At 33.4% G+C, this 19095-nt stretch overlaps 1 protein-coding gene across 1 annotated transcript in view; it reads left to right on the top strand.

Moving 5' to 3' along the window:
- The window catches only part of LOC127247592 (uncharacterized), a 29008-nt gene extending 15729 nt beyond the window's left edge, over positions 1 to 13279 (top strand). Inside the window, exons 2-24 of the mRNA XM_051269517.1 lie at positions 7991 to 8208; positions 8303 to 8408; positions 8480 to 8581; positions 8686 to 8748; positions 8844 to 8922; positions 9007 to 9154; positions 9294 to 9420; positions 9512 to 9695; positions 9799 to 9827; positions 9937 to 10088; positions 10177 to 10279; positions 10390 to 10485; positions 10604 to 10659; positions 10751 to 10874; positions 10957 to 11019; positions 11113 to 11175; positions 11481 to 11642; positions 11839 to 11912; positions 12001 to 12094; positions 12218 to 12354; positions 12457 to 12537; positions 12727 to 12832; positions 12919 to 13279. Of these exons, the coding sequence (XP_051125474.1) occupies positions 7991 to 8208; positions 8303 to 8408; positions 8480 to 8581; positions 8686 to 8748; positions 8844 to 8922; positions 9007 to 9154; positions 9294 to 9420; positions 9512 to 9695; positions 9799 to 9827; positions 9937 to 10088; positions 10177 to 10279; positions 10390 to 10485; positions 10604 to 10659; positions 10751 to 10874; positions 10957 to 11019; positions 11113 to 11175; positions 11481 to 11642; positions 11839 to 11912; positions 12001 to 12094; positions 12218 to 12354; positions 12457 to 12537; positions 12727 to 12832; positions 12919 to 12993 (2442 nt within the window). The 3' untranslated portion in view covers positions 12994 to 13279. The remainder of the gene's footprint in view (positions 1 to 7990; positions 8209 to 8302; positions 8409 to 8479; positions 8582 to 8685; positions 8749 to 8843; positions 8923 to 9006; positions 9155 to 9293; positions 9421 to 9511; positions 9696 to 9798; positions 9828 to 9936; positions 10089 to 10176; positions 10280 to 10389; positions 10486 to 10603; positions 10660 to 10750; positions 10875 to 10956; positions 11020 to 11112; positions 11176 to 11480; positions 11643 to 11838; positions 11913 to 12000; positions 12095 to 12217; positions 12355 to 12456; positions 12538 to 12726; positions 12833 to 12918) is intronic.
- Positions 13280 to 19095: the final 5816 nt, after the last annotated feature.

Genomic DNA, 19095 nt, shown 5'->3' with positions numbered 1-19095 from the left:
TAATTTGAAATTGGCTTAGATTCTTCCATAGAAAGTGACTCAAGATCACTTCAAAATGATTGTAGAGATCTTCCAATGTCTTTTTTTTTTTTTTTTTTTTTTTTTTTTTTTTCTATTGTAGTATTTTCAATCTTCTAATTGTATTATCATCAAGACATTGATATATATGTTAGATAATTCTTTCCCCATATAATCACCATTTGTCAAGGAAGAGACAAAGTCAACAATTTTATGTGGCTGAATCATCGCTTAATTGTGGCTTGAAATGGAGGATTCGTAGGCTCAATTTTGACCACAAATGATCGAGCAATTTTGGGCACGTGATTTGATTATGACTGAAGGTGTGTTTTCCTTTAAATATATGTTTGAAATTTCTCTTTTCAAACTAAAAGCTACACACAAAAAAAGTGTAGCACAACGTGTGGAAGTTGTGGTGGTCAAGACTAATCATTTTAATTATCTTTTTCTCTATTGTTAGCATTTCTTGGCTTGGGTTTCTCTGGACTTAGGTAGTAATACTTAACTGGGTAAAAAAATATATGTGTGCTTTCATTTTCTTGTTCATAGCATGTGTTTTATTCGAAAATATACTTTGAATGTGTACCTTGATTGATTTTGATCCCAAAACTGGTATCAAAGCCAATTTAACATGTGAAACGACAGGTCCAAGATCGATAGCTTTAATGCCCATGACTACGGGTTTTAGGATCTACAGATCAAAGATGTACTCTACGTTAAAGAAGTAGATGTTGTACATGTTATGTAACTTCCCATGTCCAACAAAGGAAGTTTGATAAAAATGTGGCATTGACTCCTATAAATTGACCCTTTTTGGGTTCTATTTTAAGACATGACAACAAGCTTTTTTTCTTTAATAACTAGAGAGACTGAAATTGAGATTTGGTGAGTTGTTGTGAAGAGGGTTTTACAATTTTGTCCTTGCAAAAATTGTAATAAAAATTTTAGTAGATTATCCCGTTTTGGGATAATGGATGTAGGTCTGTTGTGAGACAAAACCACGTTAAATTCTCGTGTCTTGCTATTTGTTTTTCTATATCTTCCCTTGTGTGCTCCCAACAAGTGGTATCAAAGCGATGTCATTTTTAAGCGAGGTCTTGGTGAAGGGAGGAGAGAAGGAGCAAGGGGTGTTTCGAAAGAAGTTGACGGCACGTCAGCAGTCGAGGTTGCAGTTCTGCAGCGGGTTCTGGCAACACACCAGATTTTTGCCAGAAAGGTCGGTTCTGCTTGAGTTGAGTTCTTGGTTTTATTTTTGAGCCTCAGTTTATTTGGTGGTTGGAAGCGCTTGTTTATTGAAGAGTTATTAAGCAATATGTCCACTACTTTGAAATATGAGGTTCCGCTCTTTGATGAAAATAGTGATTTTACTATGTGGCAAAGTACAATTCAAGACTATTTGGTGCAACAAGGTCTTGATGTTGCCTTGGAAGATGTAAAGCCAGAAGGTATGAAAGAAGGTGATTGGAGTTTGATACAGAAAAAGGCTGTTAGCACAATTCGATTGGCACTCACCCCGTATATAAAGGCTACCGTGTTGACGGAAATATCGCTGAAGAGGTTGTGGGATACTTGGAGAGTAAATTATCCACGAACATGTTGACTAACCGTCTGATTATGAAGATGGATCTATACTCTTTGAAGATAGAGGAAAGAGGTAATATAATTGACCATACTAACAAGTTTAATGAGCTAGTATGTTGATTGTTGAATGCAGGAGAGGAAATTAAAGAAGAAGAGCAAGTGTTGCTCTTGTTAGTTTCATTGCCCAAATCCTACAAGTCGTTGGTCCAGTCAATGTTGGTTGGGAAAACTACATTGAAATTAAATGAGACGATAACGGTTTTGAAGGAGAATGACAATATAATTAGAAATAAAGACACTTTAAAGGAGAGTTAAATACTAGTTGTGGGGGGTTCTAAAAGAGGGAGGAAAATGAAGTGTGACAGTGGTGGAAGATCAAAATCTCGGCCAAGAAATTACAGCTCTATTGAGTGTGATTATTTTGGAGAGCTTGGTAACATTCAAAATCACTTTCGACTTTTTAAAGAAGACTTGAGAAGTCTAAGAAATTTGAAGGGTAAGTCAAAAGTTGAGAACTCCGTGAACGTAGTCAGTAATTAAGGTGATTTACTTCTTTTAAATACAAATCCTGTTGAGAATTCTAATTGGGTGATGGATTCTGCTGCCGATGTCCATATATGTAAAGATCAAGCTTTAATTGATACTTTGCATACAAAGAGAGATTTTCGCTATATCAATGTGGGGAATAAAATGAAGCAGCGAATTGAAGACATTGGAAGAGTTCGCTTGAAGCTCCACAATGGTAATGTCAAAACAATTTTTAATATGAGGTATGTGTCTACTGTTGGAGCTAATGTTATTTCATTGGGCGAGTTGGCTTCACATGGGCATAGATATGTTGGCACTAAAAATCTATGCAAAGTGTATAAGGGTGATAACTTGATTATGCAAGGGAGGAAGAAACAAAACAACACCTATTATCTAGATGGATGCACCTTATGAGCAAATATGGAGAGCATCAATGATATGAAGAATCAGAAAATTGAGAAGAGAGTTGTTTTTCTGACATGGTCGAAATATGTGAAACTATGGGAACAGAGAGGATTTATTGTCTAACTTCCCATGTCCCACATAGGAAGTGTGATAAAAAGGTGGGGGCATTAACTCCTATAAATTGACCAATTTCGGTCCTATTTTAAGACATGACAACAAGCCTTTTTTCTTTAGTATCTAGAGATAGTGAAATTGAGATTTGGTGAGTTGTTGTGATGAGGGTTTTACAATTTTGTCCGTGCAAAAATTGTAATAAATATTTTAGTAGATTATCCCATTTTGGGATCGTTGATGTACGTCTGTTGTGAGACCAAACCACGTTAAATTCTCGTGTCTTGCTATTTTTTTTTCTCTATTTCCCCTTGTGTGTTCCCAACAGTACTGATACATAAGCCTGATTCTGTGAAAGATGATGAGTTTTCTCAGCTTGATAGATAGGCTCTAAGTATAATTTGACTAACCTTGACCCGAGACATTTGGTTCAATACAACTTAAGTGAAACCACCTAGGTGATGCTGCAAATTCTCGCTAATATATTTGAGAAACCGAAGGTAGAAAATAAAGTATATTTGGTTCACAATCTGTGCAATATGAGGATGTCGGACAACACACCATTTCCTATGACTTGAGTGAGTTCAATCAAATCACCCAGGAACTGGTATCGGTAAAATTTGAATTGGATGATGAGATGAAAACAGTGTTTCTACTATTCTCCCTACTGGAAAGTTCGAACCTGACAGTAACGGTAGTGAGTTCAAAATATGGAGCCACACCAATGAAATTTGATAACATTATATACCTAATTTTGAACTAGGATACTAGCAGAAGATCTGAACCCAATGGGAGCGCAATTTAGTACCCTTGACAAGAGGGAGAACCTAGTATCGAAACAAGTCTGCACGCATGAGGTCTAAGTCCCGAGAAAAGTCTAAAGACATGTCCCAGGCAAATGATGAAATTGTAGAAAGCTTAAAAACTACCTATCTAAATGTAGGGAACCTAATAAGGAGAAAAAATAAGAGGTTCAGGATGCATTGATAATGACTATACGAAAAAATGAGGATAAATAGGTGGTTGAAACTAGATCATCATACCATTCCACTTCCATTGTATCTGGTATGACTTCTTATACTCTTATGGGTTTGGGTGTCATTTTTACTGCTAATCGCTCCCTACTAAAAGTTGAAGGAAAATTGAGTGTGATTAATAAAACTCCAGCCGATTAGTTGTGTAAATTGCACGATGTTCATTACATTTCTGGATCCATGATAAATTAGATATCTATTGGTTAGTTAGATGATATTTGATATTGTATTACAATCGGTGGAGGAAAATAGAAAGTCAGCCGCTGAGCATTGACGATCAACAAAGGTCAAATTTTGGAATGTTTCATGTTACTGACCCATAGTTTAGTAAGTTGATCTTTCAGGTGTCATGGAAGATGCCAAATTATATCATCAATGGATGGGTCACATAAGTGACAACCGATTGAAAATAATGCAAAATGAAGGGTTAACTCCCAAAATTTTCAAGTCCCAAGTTCGCAGCTATGAGCACTTTATTCTTGGGAAGCAAAAAAAGGTAATATTTTCATCTTGTTGAAAATAAAAGCAATAAAAATTAGAGCTATTACACTCAAACGTGTGGGACCCAGTACCTACAACCCCTTTTAGGGGTGTGTCATATTTTATAACTTTTATAGATGACTCCACGAGAATTATATGGGTATAATTGAGGTATTCAAGAAGTGGAAAGCCCTGGTAAAAATTAAGACAAGTCTTAAATTGAAGTGTCTTAGATCTAACAATGATGGAGAATATGAAATATTCAAGTCCTACTGTGTCAAACAAGGAATCCGACTCAAGAAGACTGTATTAGGGACACCCCAACAAAATGGATTTGTTGAAAGAATGAATCAAACAGTGACTGAATGTGTCCGGTGCATGCATCTAAAAAGTGACCTATTGGAGATATTTTGGGCCGCGATGATAAATAAGTGGCTCACTTGATCAATCGAGGACCTTCAGTACCCCTAGACTTTCGCATTTCTGAAGAAAAATGAAGTGGTAAAAATGTAGAATTAAAATATTTAAAAACTTTTGGTTTTTTAGCTTATGTCCTATCTACTAGTAATAAGCTGGGTCCAAAATCAATAAAATATACCTTTATTGGGTATGTGAGGGAGATGAGTTTGGATATTGATTTTGAGATGATGAAAACCGAAAAGTGATGAGGAGCCAGCACGTAGTATTTGACAAGACTCCATTCTATAAGGAGAGAAACAAAATGAACACTTTCACACAACATGACAAAGTGCAACACTTCACATCAAGAGTTTCATATGCCATCCGAGACATTGGAACAACACCCCACTCAGGTGAGTAAGTTCAAAATGATAGTCTAGCTACTCCATAACAACACATCATTCTAGATCCCTAGAATAAAATAATGATCTGAACATTCCATTGACTATCAAAAGAGGAATGAGAAAGATACGCCACCATGCCTAAACTTTATTCGTTTAACTGATTGTGGAGAACCAATGTCTATTGCAGAGGTTCAAGACCATCCTGATCGTGATAAATGAAAGCTTGCCATGAAAGAAGTTATTAAAGCTTTGGAGACTAACATAAATTGAGAATCGTGAGAATTTCCCAAAGGAAAGAAAACATTAGAAAAGATGTGGGTGTTCACGATAAAGGAGGAAACTTATGACTCAAAGAGATACAAGACAAACTGGTGGCAAAGGGATTCCAACAAAGATATCAAATTGACTATATGGACCTGTTCACCCTAGTGGTCAAAATCACAATGTTTCGCTTGGTGTTAAGCATTGTTGCTACAAAAAACCTTGAGTTGCAGCAACTTGATGTCAAAACTCTTTTCCTGCAAAGAGATCTGGATGAGGAGATTGATATAGTCCAGCCAAAAGGGTATTCAGCTGATAAAAGTTGGGTGTGTAGGAAAGCTTGTATGGTTTAAAACAAGCTTCAAGGTAGTGGTATAGAAAGTTTGATAATTACATGCTCGAGATCGGGTTTGAGCACACAAATGCCGATCACTACTGCTACTTGAAAAGGTAAAAAACCTTCCTACCTATTTTTATTACTATATGTTGATGATATGCTATTAGCCAATGATAGTGTATAAAAGATAGACCAGTTGAAACAACAATACACATCTTTGTTCGCCACAAAGGATCTTGGTGATGCTTGAAAAGTTCTTGGGATGGGGATAACTTGGGATAGATAATAAGAGTGGTTGAGGTTGTTTCAATCAAAATATATAAGAAGGTTTTGGAAAAATTCAACATGTTAGATGCCAAGTTAGCAAGTACTCCACTTGCTGCATATTTCAAAACTGTCCAACAGAGACTCACCACAGTTAGAGTTGGTACTTGAGAAAATGGCTGATCTTCCATATGCTTCAACAATTGGAAGTTTAATGTATATGATGATGTGTACCAGACTAGACATCAAATATGCTGTGTGGATCGTCAATAGTTATATGAGTAATCCAGAAAAGACTACATATGTCTACTATTAAAAAATAACCCCTACTTTATGTGATTTTGTGGATGCTAACTTAGCAAGGAGTGACTTGGACAAAGAGAGAAGCACCATTGATATGTTTTTATCTTTGGCAGCACTACAGTGATGTGGGTATCGAATCTGATGAAAGTATTTGCACTATAAAAAATTGATACTTAATATATTGTTGTGACAGAAGCTGCTAAGGAAATGGTGTGGCTAAAAGGCTTTATGAAGGAATTAGAAAAAAGTCAATTGAATGGGAAACTATACAATGATAGTCAAAACGTCATTCACTTGGCAAAGAAACCTGCATTTCATTCGAGGACAAAGTATATCAAATAAAATATTTTTTATTTGATATTTGTTGGAACAGAAGTCACTCTAACTTTAAAAGATTCAGCAGGAGAGAAATCTGACAGAGATGTTTACAAAAGTTGTCACCTTGGACAATTGGAAGCTGTGTTCAACCTCAACGGGTCTAGATAATTGAAAAGACCCGACAGACCAAGTCTAGCGAGAAACCAAAGAATGGTGGAAACCTATGTCGGAAAAGAAGGGGAGATTTGTTGAGCAATTCTTTCCCCACATCATCACTATTTGTCAAGGAAGAGAAAAATGTAATAGATTTATGTGGTTTAATCATGACTTAATTTTGGCTTCAAATGCATTCATAATGTAACAAATTTATGTGGCTTAATCAAGGCTTACTGTGTCTTTAAATATAGGATTAATAGGCTCATTTTTTGCTGTAAATGATCAAGCAATTTTGGGCACGTGATTTGATCGGGAGGTAATGTGTGTTTGCTTATAAATACATGTTTGAAATTCTCATTTTAATCTAAGAACCAAACACAAGTAAAGTGTAGTACGTGTGGAAGTTGTGGTAGTCAAGAGTAATCGTTGTAATTCTCTTTTTCTCTATTGTTAATATCTCTTGGTATGGTCGCCCTCAAACGTAGGTAGTAATATCGAGCTAGGTAAACAAATATTTGCGTGCTTTCATTTTGTTGTTCATAGCACTTGTTATGTTCCAATATATACTTTGAGTGTATATCTTGGTTGAGTTCGATCCCAACAATGTAATGGTGAGATCTTACCTATCCTTTCACTTTAGATATATATATACCTAAATTGTCTTTTAAGTAACTGGTGGTTCACCAACTTGTTCTTCAAGAAACTTCTTCACAATTTCCAAACAATCTTAAGAACCTAAGAATGCTTTTACTTTAATCTTCAAAATGTTGTAATTGTCTTTGGCAAGACGAGGAAATTTGGAACGTTAACATATTTTGTATCATAGTTTCAGCTAGAGGCAATCGAAAAAGAGTAGAAGAAGCAACTCAATAAGATAATTAGAAGCACAACAATACAAAACACAAAAATAAATAAATAGATAAATCTAGCAACAACACAATTAAAATTTTCAGCAATTTCTACACAAGTCCAACATCAGCTGATACCACATTGTTGGAGCAAAAGTGAAACAATGATGAACAAAGAAGAATTTTATTTCTCTTGTGGAGGCCTTTTGACAATCTCCCACGCAAATCATCACTCGTGTTTCTATTTGATGATATAATCTTGATGAAGACCTCTATTTATGAGGTTTTTAACACGCATCAACCTTTTACATTAATCACATACCCACTGTAATATTAATAATTCACCAAATATATTCTCCCACCCTATATTAATTCAATTTTAATGTCCAACAAGTTTCTTTGAAATGAATTATTGTTTGATATGATATTCGGTATAGAAATTGGATATATATGTTGGACCGGATACACATATCCCAATATTTGTTAGGTAAATTTGGTTTGAAATCTTTATTAATATTTGTACCATTTTGTTGTATCAAACAGGTTACATATCCCGACATGGTGGAATTTATGAATAGCTTAGGAGTTGACATGGATCCCTCGGACATGTCATTTTCGGTGAGCTTGTCAGAAAGCCGACAATGGGAATGGGGAACAAGTAATGGTCTCTTGAGCCTGTTCGCTCAAAAGGCCAATATAATCAATCCATCCTTTTGGAAGTTCATTCAAGAACTCAACAAGTTTAAAATTGACTCCATCAAGTGAGTAAAACCACAAGAAAAATAGCTGTGTAATGAGTAAAGAAATACGATAAGTTTCACGAGCATGATAAGCAAAAATATTGTGAATTTTCAGTTATTTGGACAAGCTTGAACACAATCCCGGCATCGATCAAAATGCAACGATGAAGCAATTTCTTACTTCCTACCAGTACTCCAAATCGTTCCAGAAGGCTTTCCTTGTAAGCTTCTCACATATTGTCCAAATATGTATGTATGCAAAGTGACTGGTAACTTAATTACTTATTTTCAGGTTCCATTCTGTGCTTCAATTTGGTCGGGTGGTTCTTCGGATGTAATGAATCTATCAGCCTACACTGTGCTTTCTTTTTTCAGAAATCACCACACTCTTCAGGTAAATTTTATTTGTTCATTATATTTGCAACATCATCAACTTGTCAATTTCTGAATAAGGAATCATGATTATTTTCAACTGCGTTCTGGTTATATTTTGTCCAGCAACTCTATGGTCGTTCTCAAGGGCTGAATCTGAAACAACATTCAGAAGATTACATAACAAGAGTACGCACATTGAAAATAATTATATCCAAGTCATAATAACTGTTTTACATAAATACCACCTGATCTCATTCCCCTTCTACTAAACTTTGAAACAGATCAAGCATCAGTTGGAACTCCGAGGTTGTCAAATAAAAACCAACTCCGAAGTACACTTAGTTTCAACTAATGAAAACCGTAAGATTGTTTGATGTTACCATTCTATGTAGCTGTATGTAAGCAAAACTATTTATATATGTCCTCAACTATGTATGTATGTAGGTTGTTCTGTGATTAGTAAGGATGGGTCAGATGAAGCATACGATAGGTGCATAATTGCTTTGAATGCTCAAGACGCTTTGAAATTATTAGGGAAAGAAGTGACGTATGATGAGTTAAGAATACTTGGAGCATTCCAATATGCCAATAGGTATCAACACATATTAATCTATCATTGCATACAAATCAAATCCACGAGTCATTTAAATTATTCTTTTATGTAGATACGGTATACATATTTTGGGTTTTGAGTGCAAGTGATTCTTTTTCCTTTATCTTCTTAATGGCAGCGATGTTTATCTTCACCACGACAATAGTTTAATGCCCAAGAATCGGTCAGCTTGGAGCTCATGGAACTTTAAAGAAACCAGTGATGGCAATGGCTACTATATTACATACTGGCTTGATCCAGTGAAGGTGTGTGATAGAAATTATTTTTCAACTGTGACAGGCTTCACATTTACCTCACAACATCTTTGTTCTTGTAACAATGAAAACATAATTGCAGAATTACATGGGTGAGACGGGGCTTCCATATCTTTTGTCTGTGAATCCACCTTGTGTGCCTGAACATATGTTGTGCAAGTGGTCTACATCCCACCCAATCCCCTCGGTGGCGGCATGGAAAGCTTTGTCTGAACTTAATCTTATCCAAGGAAAGAGGAGATTATGGTTTTGTGGTGCATATCAAGGTGCATATTATCATTGTATATTTATTTTAATTCAGTAAATTTTGTTTATTATGCTTTCTTAACATTCTTGATTTTAATTCTTCTCATATTATGCATTTCCCAGGATATGGCTTCAACGAGGATGGATTGAGGGTACTATTTTATTTCACACTTGTCTCGAGCAGCGCTTTTTTATTTTTATTTATAGTTATCGCTAGCTATATGTTTTTGTATAATCGAATGATATGTTGGATTGTTGCAGGCAGGTATGCATGTTGCAAATAATCTACTAGGGAAAGGCTTCAGAGTTCAAAAAAATAATCCAAAGCACATGGTGCCATCTTGGCTTGAAGCAGCAGCTCGTCTAGTTGTGACTACGTTTTTCGGGCATTTTATTGCCACTGGATGCCTAATGTAAGATTTTCATGGTATACAGAGTGATTAAGTCTAAAATATTCGTATGAAAACTGGTTAGTTATAACACAATGTGTGATACACACAGTCTAGTAGAAGATGGCGGCGCAAGTTTTACATTTGAAGGTGCTAGAAAGTTGAACGTCCCGAAAGTCTACTTGAGAGTACACAGTCCTCGGTTTTACTGGAAGGTTAACAGGATTTTATTTATTTATTTATATTTTTGAATTACCACCACCTCAATTAAAAGTTTAAGATTGTTGTCAAATGACAACCACATCTAGAAGGATAACCATTGCAGGCTGCAACAGAATCCGACATAGGCTTTGCCGATGCTTACATCAATGGGGAAATATCATTTGTAGATAAGAAGGAAGGTCTCCTTAACCTAATCACAGTAAGATTAATTCTCATTTGATTTAGTAGGGTGTTTACTTTTATATTCAGTGTCCCTGTCAAGCATTTCTTGCATGGGGTGACAATATAATATTGACTACGCTATTGTACATGTATAGATATTTTCAGCCAACATTGAACTAAGCACTTGTGCATCAAATGTCGGAAAGAAAAGGTAATGAATGTCATGTAAAAATTTGATTGTCTACTCCTTCTATGAAAAAATTGGTCGTCATCGTAACAGTTGTAGTGTATACATAACACAGAGGATGGTGGACGCCATTGCTTTTCACTTCAGTCATTGCATCTGCAAAATACTTTTTCAACAACATTTCAAAGAGAAATTCGATACCTCAAGCCCGACTGAACATCGCCAGTCACTATGACTTGGTAAGCCATTTTCTTCCTGAATAACTACTGTTCCGATCCTCTATGTTTGTACACCGACATCTTTGTATCTTATTCTTTACAGAGTAATGAATTATTTTCCTTGTTTATGGATGAGACAATGACATACTCGTGTGCAGTATTTAAGGTTAGTATTGAACTTCTCTGGTGTCATGCAGATCATGCATGTGTTTGTTTAATTTTCTTACACAACTTATCCTATAATTAATTTTGTCTCTAGACACCGAGCGAAGAAGACTTGAAGACTGCACAATTGAGAAAACTGCATGGTCTGATCAACAAGGTGGTGTGATACATTTGACATAAAATAATTCTAGTATTTATGCAATTCTAATTTATTTAATTTCTAGCTACTCTCAATGCATACAAACACTAGAACAAAATGTTGACCTTAGCTCAAATTACCAAATCTCTGGTGACATTCATTAGTAATGAAATGAGCAGTTCCAGAAAGAAGGTGATGCTTATCAACACTGAAGCAAGCAACTAATTAATTGCTATAACTCAAATTCGCGTAAGGTGAACTGATAGAATGGTTGCTTAATTAGTTAGGCCCGAATGACTTGTGAATGATTCTAAATTATATAGGCGAGAATCGATAGTGAACACCACATTCTAGAGCTGGGATGTGGTTGGGGAAGTTTGGCGATCGAGGCGGTCAAACGAACAGGATGCAAATACACAGGAATCACCCTCTCCAAAGAACAAGTCAAGTATGCAGAAGAGGCAGTAGAGAAAGCAGGCCTCCAGGTATAGTTTTTAATTGGATGAATGCAGAAAGGAATACCAACTCGTTTTTATAAGGTAGATTTTTATAGTTTGCATAGAAACCTCAGTCTGTTAAAACAACATACGAAAACAAGGGACTTAAGTAAGTCTCAATATACATCATGTTTAATTAGTCTGTTTCTAACTTAACATATATATATAATACATGGAATTTCAGGATCGGATCAAATTTATTCTATGTGACTACCGCGAATTACCTCAAGGCTGCAAATATGACAGGATAATATCATGGTACTTACTGTATTGAACACTAGTGTTGTGAGCATGCACGATTCAATAATATATAAATTGAAATGAAATGCTGAATATTTACTTTTAGCGAGCTCATGGAGGCCGTGGGGCATGAGTACATGGAAGAGTTTTTCAAGTGTTGCGATGTTGCGTTAGCGCCTAATGGTATTTTCGTCCTTCAGGTATATATGTTTGTATGTATATTATATTATGCACGCCATTTATTGATATCCCAAATAGTCTATATTTTACTTTACTGATCAGTAGAGTCTTTCGATCATTAAATTTGTGTTTTTGGGCTTTAGACTTCAGCAATAGCAGACAACAAGTACGATGAGTACAGGCTCAGTCACGGATTCATCAAGGAATATATTTTTCCTGGAGGATATGTACCTTCGCTTAGCAGAATAACATCAGCCATGGCAGCTGCATCAAGCTTCAGGTCAAACTAAAGAATTAATTCATTTTCTACTGAAATTGATTAGAATGAATCAGCTCATCGGTGTTGTTATATTATATATAATCAATCAATCAATCAATCTAGGGTGGTGGATGTACAAGATAATGGAAGCAGTTACTATTACACCCTTAGACATTGGAGAAAAAGATTCCTTGAAAACCAGAGGTACGCACGCTATGCATAATGCACATACACACATACATACATATCTATCTTCGCTAGCTCTCACACAATATAATGCAAGAAAACACAATTAAAGGTATACTCCAAGATTTTAGTGTTTGTTCGATTATTATATAGCTAGCTGTGAATGAATAGTATTAAATAATGCAGATGATTTGTACTTGTTTTCAGCAAAATCATGGCTCTTGGATTTGACGACAAGTTCATTAGGACATGGGAATATTATTTCGACTATTGTGCTTCTGGATTTAAGGGACGTGTTCTTGGAAATTATCAGGCAAGTCTTGGATGGATTATGTATATATATATATATATATAATTATTGCTGTCATGCATGTGAATATAGATCTATATCTTTGACAGATTGTCTTTACTCGACCCGGAGACGCTTCGCTCTTGGGTAATGATCCACACGAGCCTATGATTTCTTTCTATTGATAGTTGATACCGTCCGTCCATCCATCCATCCATCCATCCATCCATCCATCAGTTGATTTCTTCATCTTCCAATGGATCGATTGCACCTCTCTCAGTTATAATCGGAGTTACTGCAACCTTGTGTGTGCGAGTGAACCTTCATATGCTGAATTAATATATTGTTGTGTGTATATGGACAGAATGAGAAATAAGACCTTATTGTATTGTAACTGTTATGTGGACCTGGATTATGCATGTGCATGTAATATCCCTTCAATAAATAAAAAATCGTATATTTTTACGGTAATATTCTTATATTTGTATAATTTACTCTACTGAATATCATGTGTAATATCCCTATTTTCAATAAAACCGAATATTTTTGTGAGGGTGTAAAATTAACGTCGGATCCACTTTTAAAATTTGAGTGTATTAATCTTTTAAAATTCTAAGGTATTCAACAATGCATAAACTTTTATTGGATTTTAATAAAAAGCTATGAAAATTTTGTATTGTATAAAATCTCTGCATACCCAAAAATTTTGATGGATTTTTAAAAATATTATTATTATTATTATTGATTTATCAGTGATAAATATTATAATAGTATTAATATTATTATAATATTTTAATAAAAAATACTCCTCCTGTTCGGCCAAAAGGTGTACAGTAGATTCATTGTACTTAACATTAATAATATTCTTATATTTGTAAATTTACTCCATGACGAATATCATTGTATTTGTATTATAGGAGACTTATTGAATGACTTTATTAAAACTATTATTATATTTGTAAAATTTACTCCGTATTCGTATTATGGGAGACTAATGCGAACTATTTTTTGTCATTTATAATATTTAATATTTAAATATGAACAACAAAAAAAATGTATCCTATATGTTGGAAGGAGGCCGTAATAATTTAAAATTAAAATTAAAATATACTAGCGAATTATTATAAAATTTTTTCAAAAATATGGTGTTATATTATAAAATAATATTTTATAAAATACTACTATTTTATCATAATAAATATATATTACAACCGTCCTCCATATTTAATTTTTCAATTATTGAATACAGTATAAGTACATTAGATATTTATATTTTCTTCGTTGAACCATTAATTTATGTAGTATTTGTTTATTTTTCAAAATCTTTACTTTCTTAATTTTTTGATTTCAAATATTTATTTGCAAAAATCATAAATTCTGCTCTTGATTTTATTTATATGTTTATTTTTATGTAAATAATTATATAAAATAATAATAATAATTAATAAATACAAATTTAAATAAATTGATATATTCAATGATAATAAAATAAAATTATAAAATAAAAAATATTAATATACAAAAATGTTATTATGTTACAATATTTCTATATCACTAATAATTATAAAAAAAAAATATTTACTAAAGAATGTCGGGTTAATTTTCAATCAATATGAAAATCAAGATTTTCAACATCGACTTGGAAGATGAAAATTCAGAATTTTTTTTTAAAATTAAACTATAACAAATAATGAAAATTAGTGCATGACAAACAAGTATTCCTAATTATATGTAGGAAATAAGATCGTAGTATAATGAAAATAAAAATGATAATAATGAAGATGAAAATAACAAAAATAATGAATAATAATGTATTTTTTTAATTAAAATTTTTAATTTTTATTTAATAATTTCAATAGTTATATATATATCTTGTGTGTTTATATAAATTTATAGAATTATATAAATCAATAAAAATTATTCTACCGTCCTATCAAATTTATATAAATCTTTAAATAATCAAATCAAATTCATAAAAATTCATCTAAATCAATTAATAAAATCCACAAAACTAAAATGGACTGTGTGGATTTAGAAAATCCACAAAAAATCATGGAAAACTATAACTACTTATCTTCTGGAATAGTTTTGAAATTCATTAATAATGTTTAAGAACTAATGTCTTTTTGAACTATTTTTAACTTATGTTTTTTACTTAAACTTTACTTATTTAAATGATAAACCGGTGCGCTTTAATTTTAAATCTCTAGTTAGTTATTTGTATTGGTTATTTTAATCTTAGTGCCACAATGTAGTGCTCGTTAGTTGATGAATGAGCCTTCTGGAGTAGCATGGTAGTACACTCCGGTTTGAGCCTTACAATGACACACATAGAATTATGGATAAAATTTTATACCATAATAAATTGGCTTGCATTGTTACACAATACCAATCCTTATATTTGTCCATTAGAAAACTGAAGAACAACAGTTATATAGAAACTCACTAGGGAAAAAATGAAAATAGAAATAAATTCTCATTTTGAGCACAAATAATCACATAACGATTTAATGGTTTAAAGACTTCAAAAGAATTAACAATCATTAGCATACATACCTTGTGCCCCTTATTACTATGGTGCAGGCTTGACCCAATCCCACTCTGGAAAAGTGAATCAGCTTGTCCTCACCAATCATTATTTCTTCAATGAGCATACAGTGCCCAAGCTTGTTCATTTCTGGATGATCTAAAGTAGATGCTATCTCACCACCAGTAACAAGACCTAGTCGTTCAATACCATCAAAATCCGCTACGGTCAAGGCACTCTGCTGCTACGGCCACTCTGCAATTTCGCGTTTACGCAATAGCGGTGTAGTGGCCTGTAACGACACTATGCTACGCTATGCTACACCGCTATTGTAGCTCATTGAATTTTTTTTTAGTACATAAATAATTGAAATATAACTTCTATAAAATGTATTTTTTATTATAATAAAGACAAAAAAGAAATATTTATCTTAAATCTTAACTAAATTTTAGATTCATTCCAAAAAAAGAAATATATTAGAAAGCCAAAAAAATTGCAAGATTTGGTTTATATCAAGTATAACTAAAATTTGTTAGATCATTATGGTAGCATTGATGTGATCGGCACTCTTGTTTTGAACAATATTATGACTCCAATGAGTTGTTAATTAGAGAAGGTGATAATTTCGGATTATGAGTTAGTCCTTGACAATGATAATTTCACTAGGGGAGTTGTTGATGCTACTAGAGCTAACGGAGTTGTTTTCTACACTAGGATGCAAATATCAATACATCAATGAAAAAGAAAGCTATAAGTACTTCTAGCTCTAAAAAGGAAAATTATATTATGTAAGGTGACGAACATACAATAGAATAAATAGATGAGAATATATTATGTATTTTTGTTGTCATATATTCTTAAATATTTAAATAGCGGTCATACCGCTATCCGCTATCCTGCTATAGCAGAGGCGGAACAAGGATTTCAAATAAGGGGGGGCTAAAATTTAGAATTAAGAGTCGTACATATAAAAAGACATACAATTTATCTAGTGTTAGACAACTGCATTCTTCGAGTCACCATATTTTGAAAAAATTGCAAAATAGCTTTTGTATCAATCTTTTCAAATATTTCCTTTTCAATATAACATAGCAAAGAATCTGTCAAAAAGTCATCTCCCATTTTGTTGCTCAAATCACTCTTGATAATTTTCTTCACAAAAAAAAAAAAAATCTTTCAACGGTAGCAGTTACAACAGGTAGAACTAACACCAACTCGATAAGTCGATACACTAACTTCAAAGTAGTATGCCATTTTCTATCAACCATTCTTTTGGAAAGATCTTCAATACTCTCAAGATTGGAAAAAAAATGCACACTCAACTTTTTTCACAATGGAGATGTAGTGTTTCAGTTCTGCAGCTAGCATAACTTCATCCGGATATAACTTAGCAAGATGGAGTAGTTTATCAATGTCAAAGCTAGAAAATGAATCTCTAGGATCAAGGCATGCAATGCCTAAAAAACGTTCTGAACTTGTCTCCGCAAAACGATTATCTATTTCTTGTGTGATATGATCAATAACCTAATATAACGATAAAACAAACTCATGATATGTAAAGTAAATAAACTAGTTAAGATTTATCATATGAAATAGAAGTACACATGTATCTGAACAAAAATGTCCCGTCGAAAGTAATGAAAATAAGTTTTTGGTTGACCATCAACTTGCCTTTGAAATCTAACTCGACCAGGCATAAGATCTCCCATATTCAGCTCAAAAATATCTTTACTAAAACAAAAGTCTAAGACAATTTTCAAGAATTTCTTCCAACTATTCTTTCAATTCATCCTTCAATGCTATAATCAAAGATACTGCATTACCTATATATTATGATATTTTCGTTGCAAGGCAGCTGACAACGCACTTGTTTTCGCCAATAATGTGAACATCAAATGAGCAATGGAGATAAATTCAAAACATTCAACATTTTTTCAATCAAACCTGTAGTAGCAGCTCGGCTTCTTTGATCAATGTCATCTTCAACAATAACTTCAAGAACATTTGTAACTGCATCCCACATGTCTAAAATACGATTGATTGTTCTATAATGGGAGCCCCAACAAGTATCACCTGGCCGAACGAATCCTGTTTCCTGATTTTTGTTTTTTCCCGTATCAATTTCACCACTTTCTATGCATTGTACAAGAGCATCATGATGTTTTTGTCCAAGAACATCTCTTTATTTATACGAAACTCCAACAAGATTCACAATTATAATTAAATGATCAAGAAAATTACTCACCAATGCATGATCCTTTGAAGTTGACACAATTACTAACTGAAGTCGGTGAACAAAACAATGAACATAATGTGCTTGATGATATTCATTCAAAATAAGTGCCTTCAAACCATTGAACTCACCACGCATATTGGAAGCTCCGCATAACCTTGACCTCTAAGCTTTGAAAGTGATAGACCATGTTTTGCATAGAAATCATCAGTGGTTTCTTTTAAAGACTTTGATGAAGTATCCTTAACATGCACAACACTAAGAAATCACTCAACCACTTCTCTTTGTTGTTCACAAATGTCAAAACTATGGACATTTGTTCTTTATTGAGCTGTCTCGAGCTTCATCAATTAAAAGAGAAAAACACTAATTTCCAATCTCATTAATGATAACTTTTCTCACCACTGTCGCACAAGCATTAATAATTTGTTTTTGAATCTTATGAGAAGTCAACTGATTGTTTCCCGGCGCATTTGAGTTCATCACTTTTTTCAATTCTTCATTCCAATCATAATACTATTTCAAAAGTGCAAGAAAATTACCTCTCTCCATTGACGTCTCTGACTCATCGTGCCCGCAAAAAGCCAAACCCTGTTGTAAAAGAAAACGAACTACATCTACTACCGTTGTTAATCGAACACTGCAATAAACTTCCATCTCCTTGCTTTTTTGTGCAAACACATAATCAATTTATGACGTTGATCTTAAAATGATAAACATTGAATTTTAGCATAACGATACGCACTTGTTAAAGGTCCTTCATGTTCTTTGAATTTCTCTATGGCGTTTTTCCAATTTCTAAAACCAACTTGAGTAAAAGTAGTATCTTCACCATGCTTGTGAGCTCTATTAAACAAGTAGCATACAAAAAAAATGCAACCTTTTTTTGTATGCTATATTCAAGCCACTCATATTGATCAAACCACGTTAATTGAAACTTTTTCATAATTTTACCAAATGAAGTATTTGGAAAATTATGATCATGTGGTTGACAAGGCCCTTTAGTTAAATACCGTTTTCTTAATTCATCTATAATATCAATGTGATAGCTATCAATTAGTTTACGTAACCATCGCCAACAATATTGTGCTATGATAATTCTATTTTTACTTGCTTTCTTTTAGCGGCATTTTTTGTCATCGGAAATAATTTGACTAGCAAACATATTACTTGATGTGGGCAAAGATGTACTCAAAGCCGACGAAGTTTACCTCTTTGATTTAATAAAAAATTTATCCATAAATGCATACCGAACAAAAAGTTATACAAATAAATCAATATAAATGATCTAATATGAAATTATCAAATTAAACTAATATTTACTAATAAAAAAATTTATCCATGTAAACTGAAACATAACTACTTCCGATGGAGTTGAAAGTTGAAGACGAAGGAGTGATGACGATGTGTTTGTTTTGAAGAATTTAGGCATTGTGAAAGAGAAAAAAAATAGCAATAGAGTTCTGTACTGTACGGTGGAAACTGCTAATGTTTTCTGATTTTGAAAATTATAAGTTTAGGATTAGA

This window comes from Andrographis paniculata, unplaced genomic scaffold, assembly GCF_009805555.1.
Source record: "Andrographis paniculata isolate CXL003 unplaced genomic scaffold, ASM980555v1 Contig11END, whole genome shotgun sequence".
NCBI lineage: Eukaryota > Viridiplantae > Streptophyta > Magnoliopsida > Lamiales > Acanthaceae > Andrographis > Andrographis paniculata.
The sequence above is the reverse complement of the archived record's forward strand: the minus strand, read 5'-3'. Positions and strand labels throughout refer to the sequence as shown.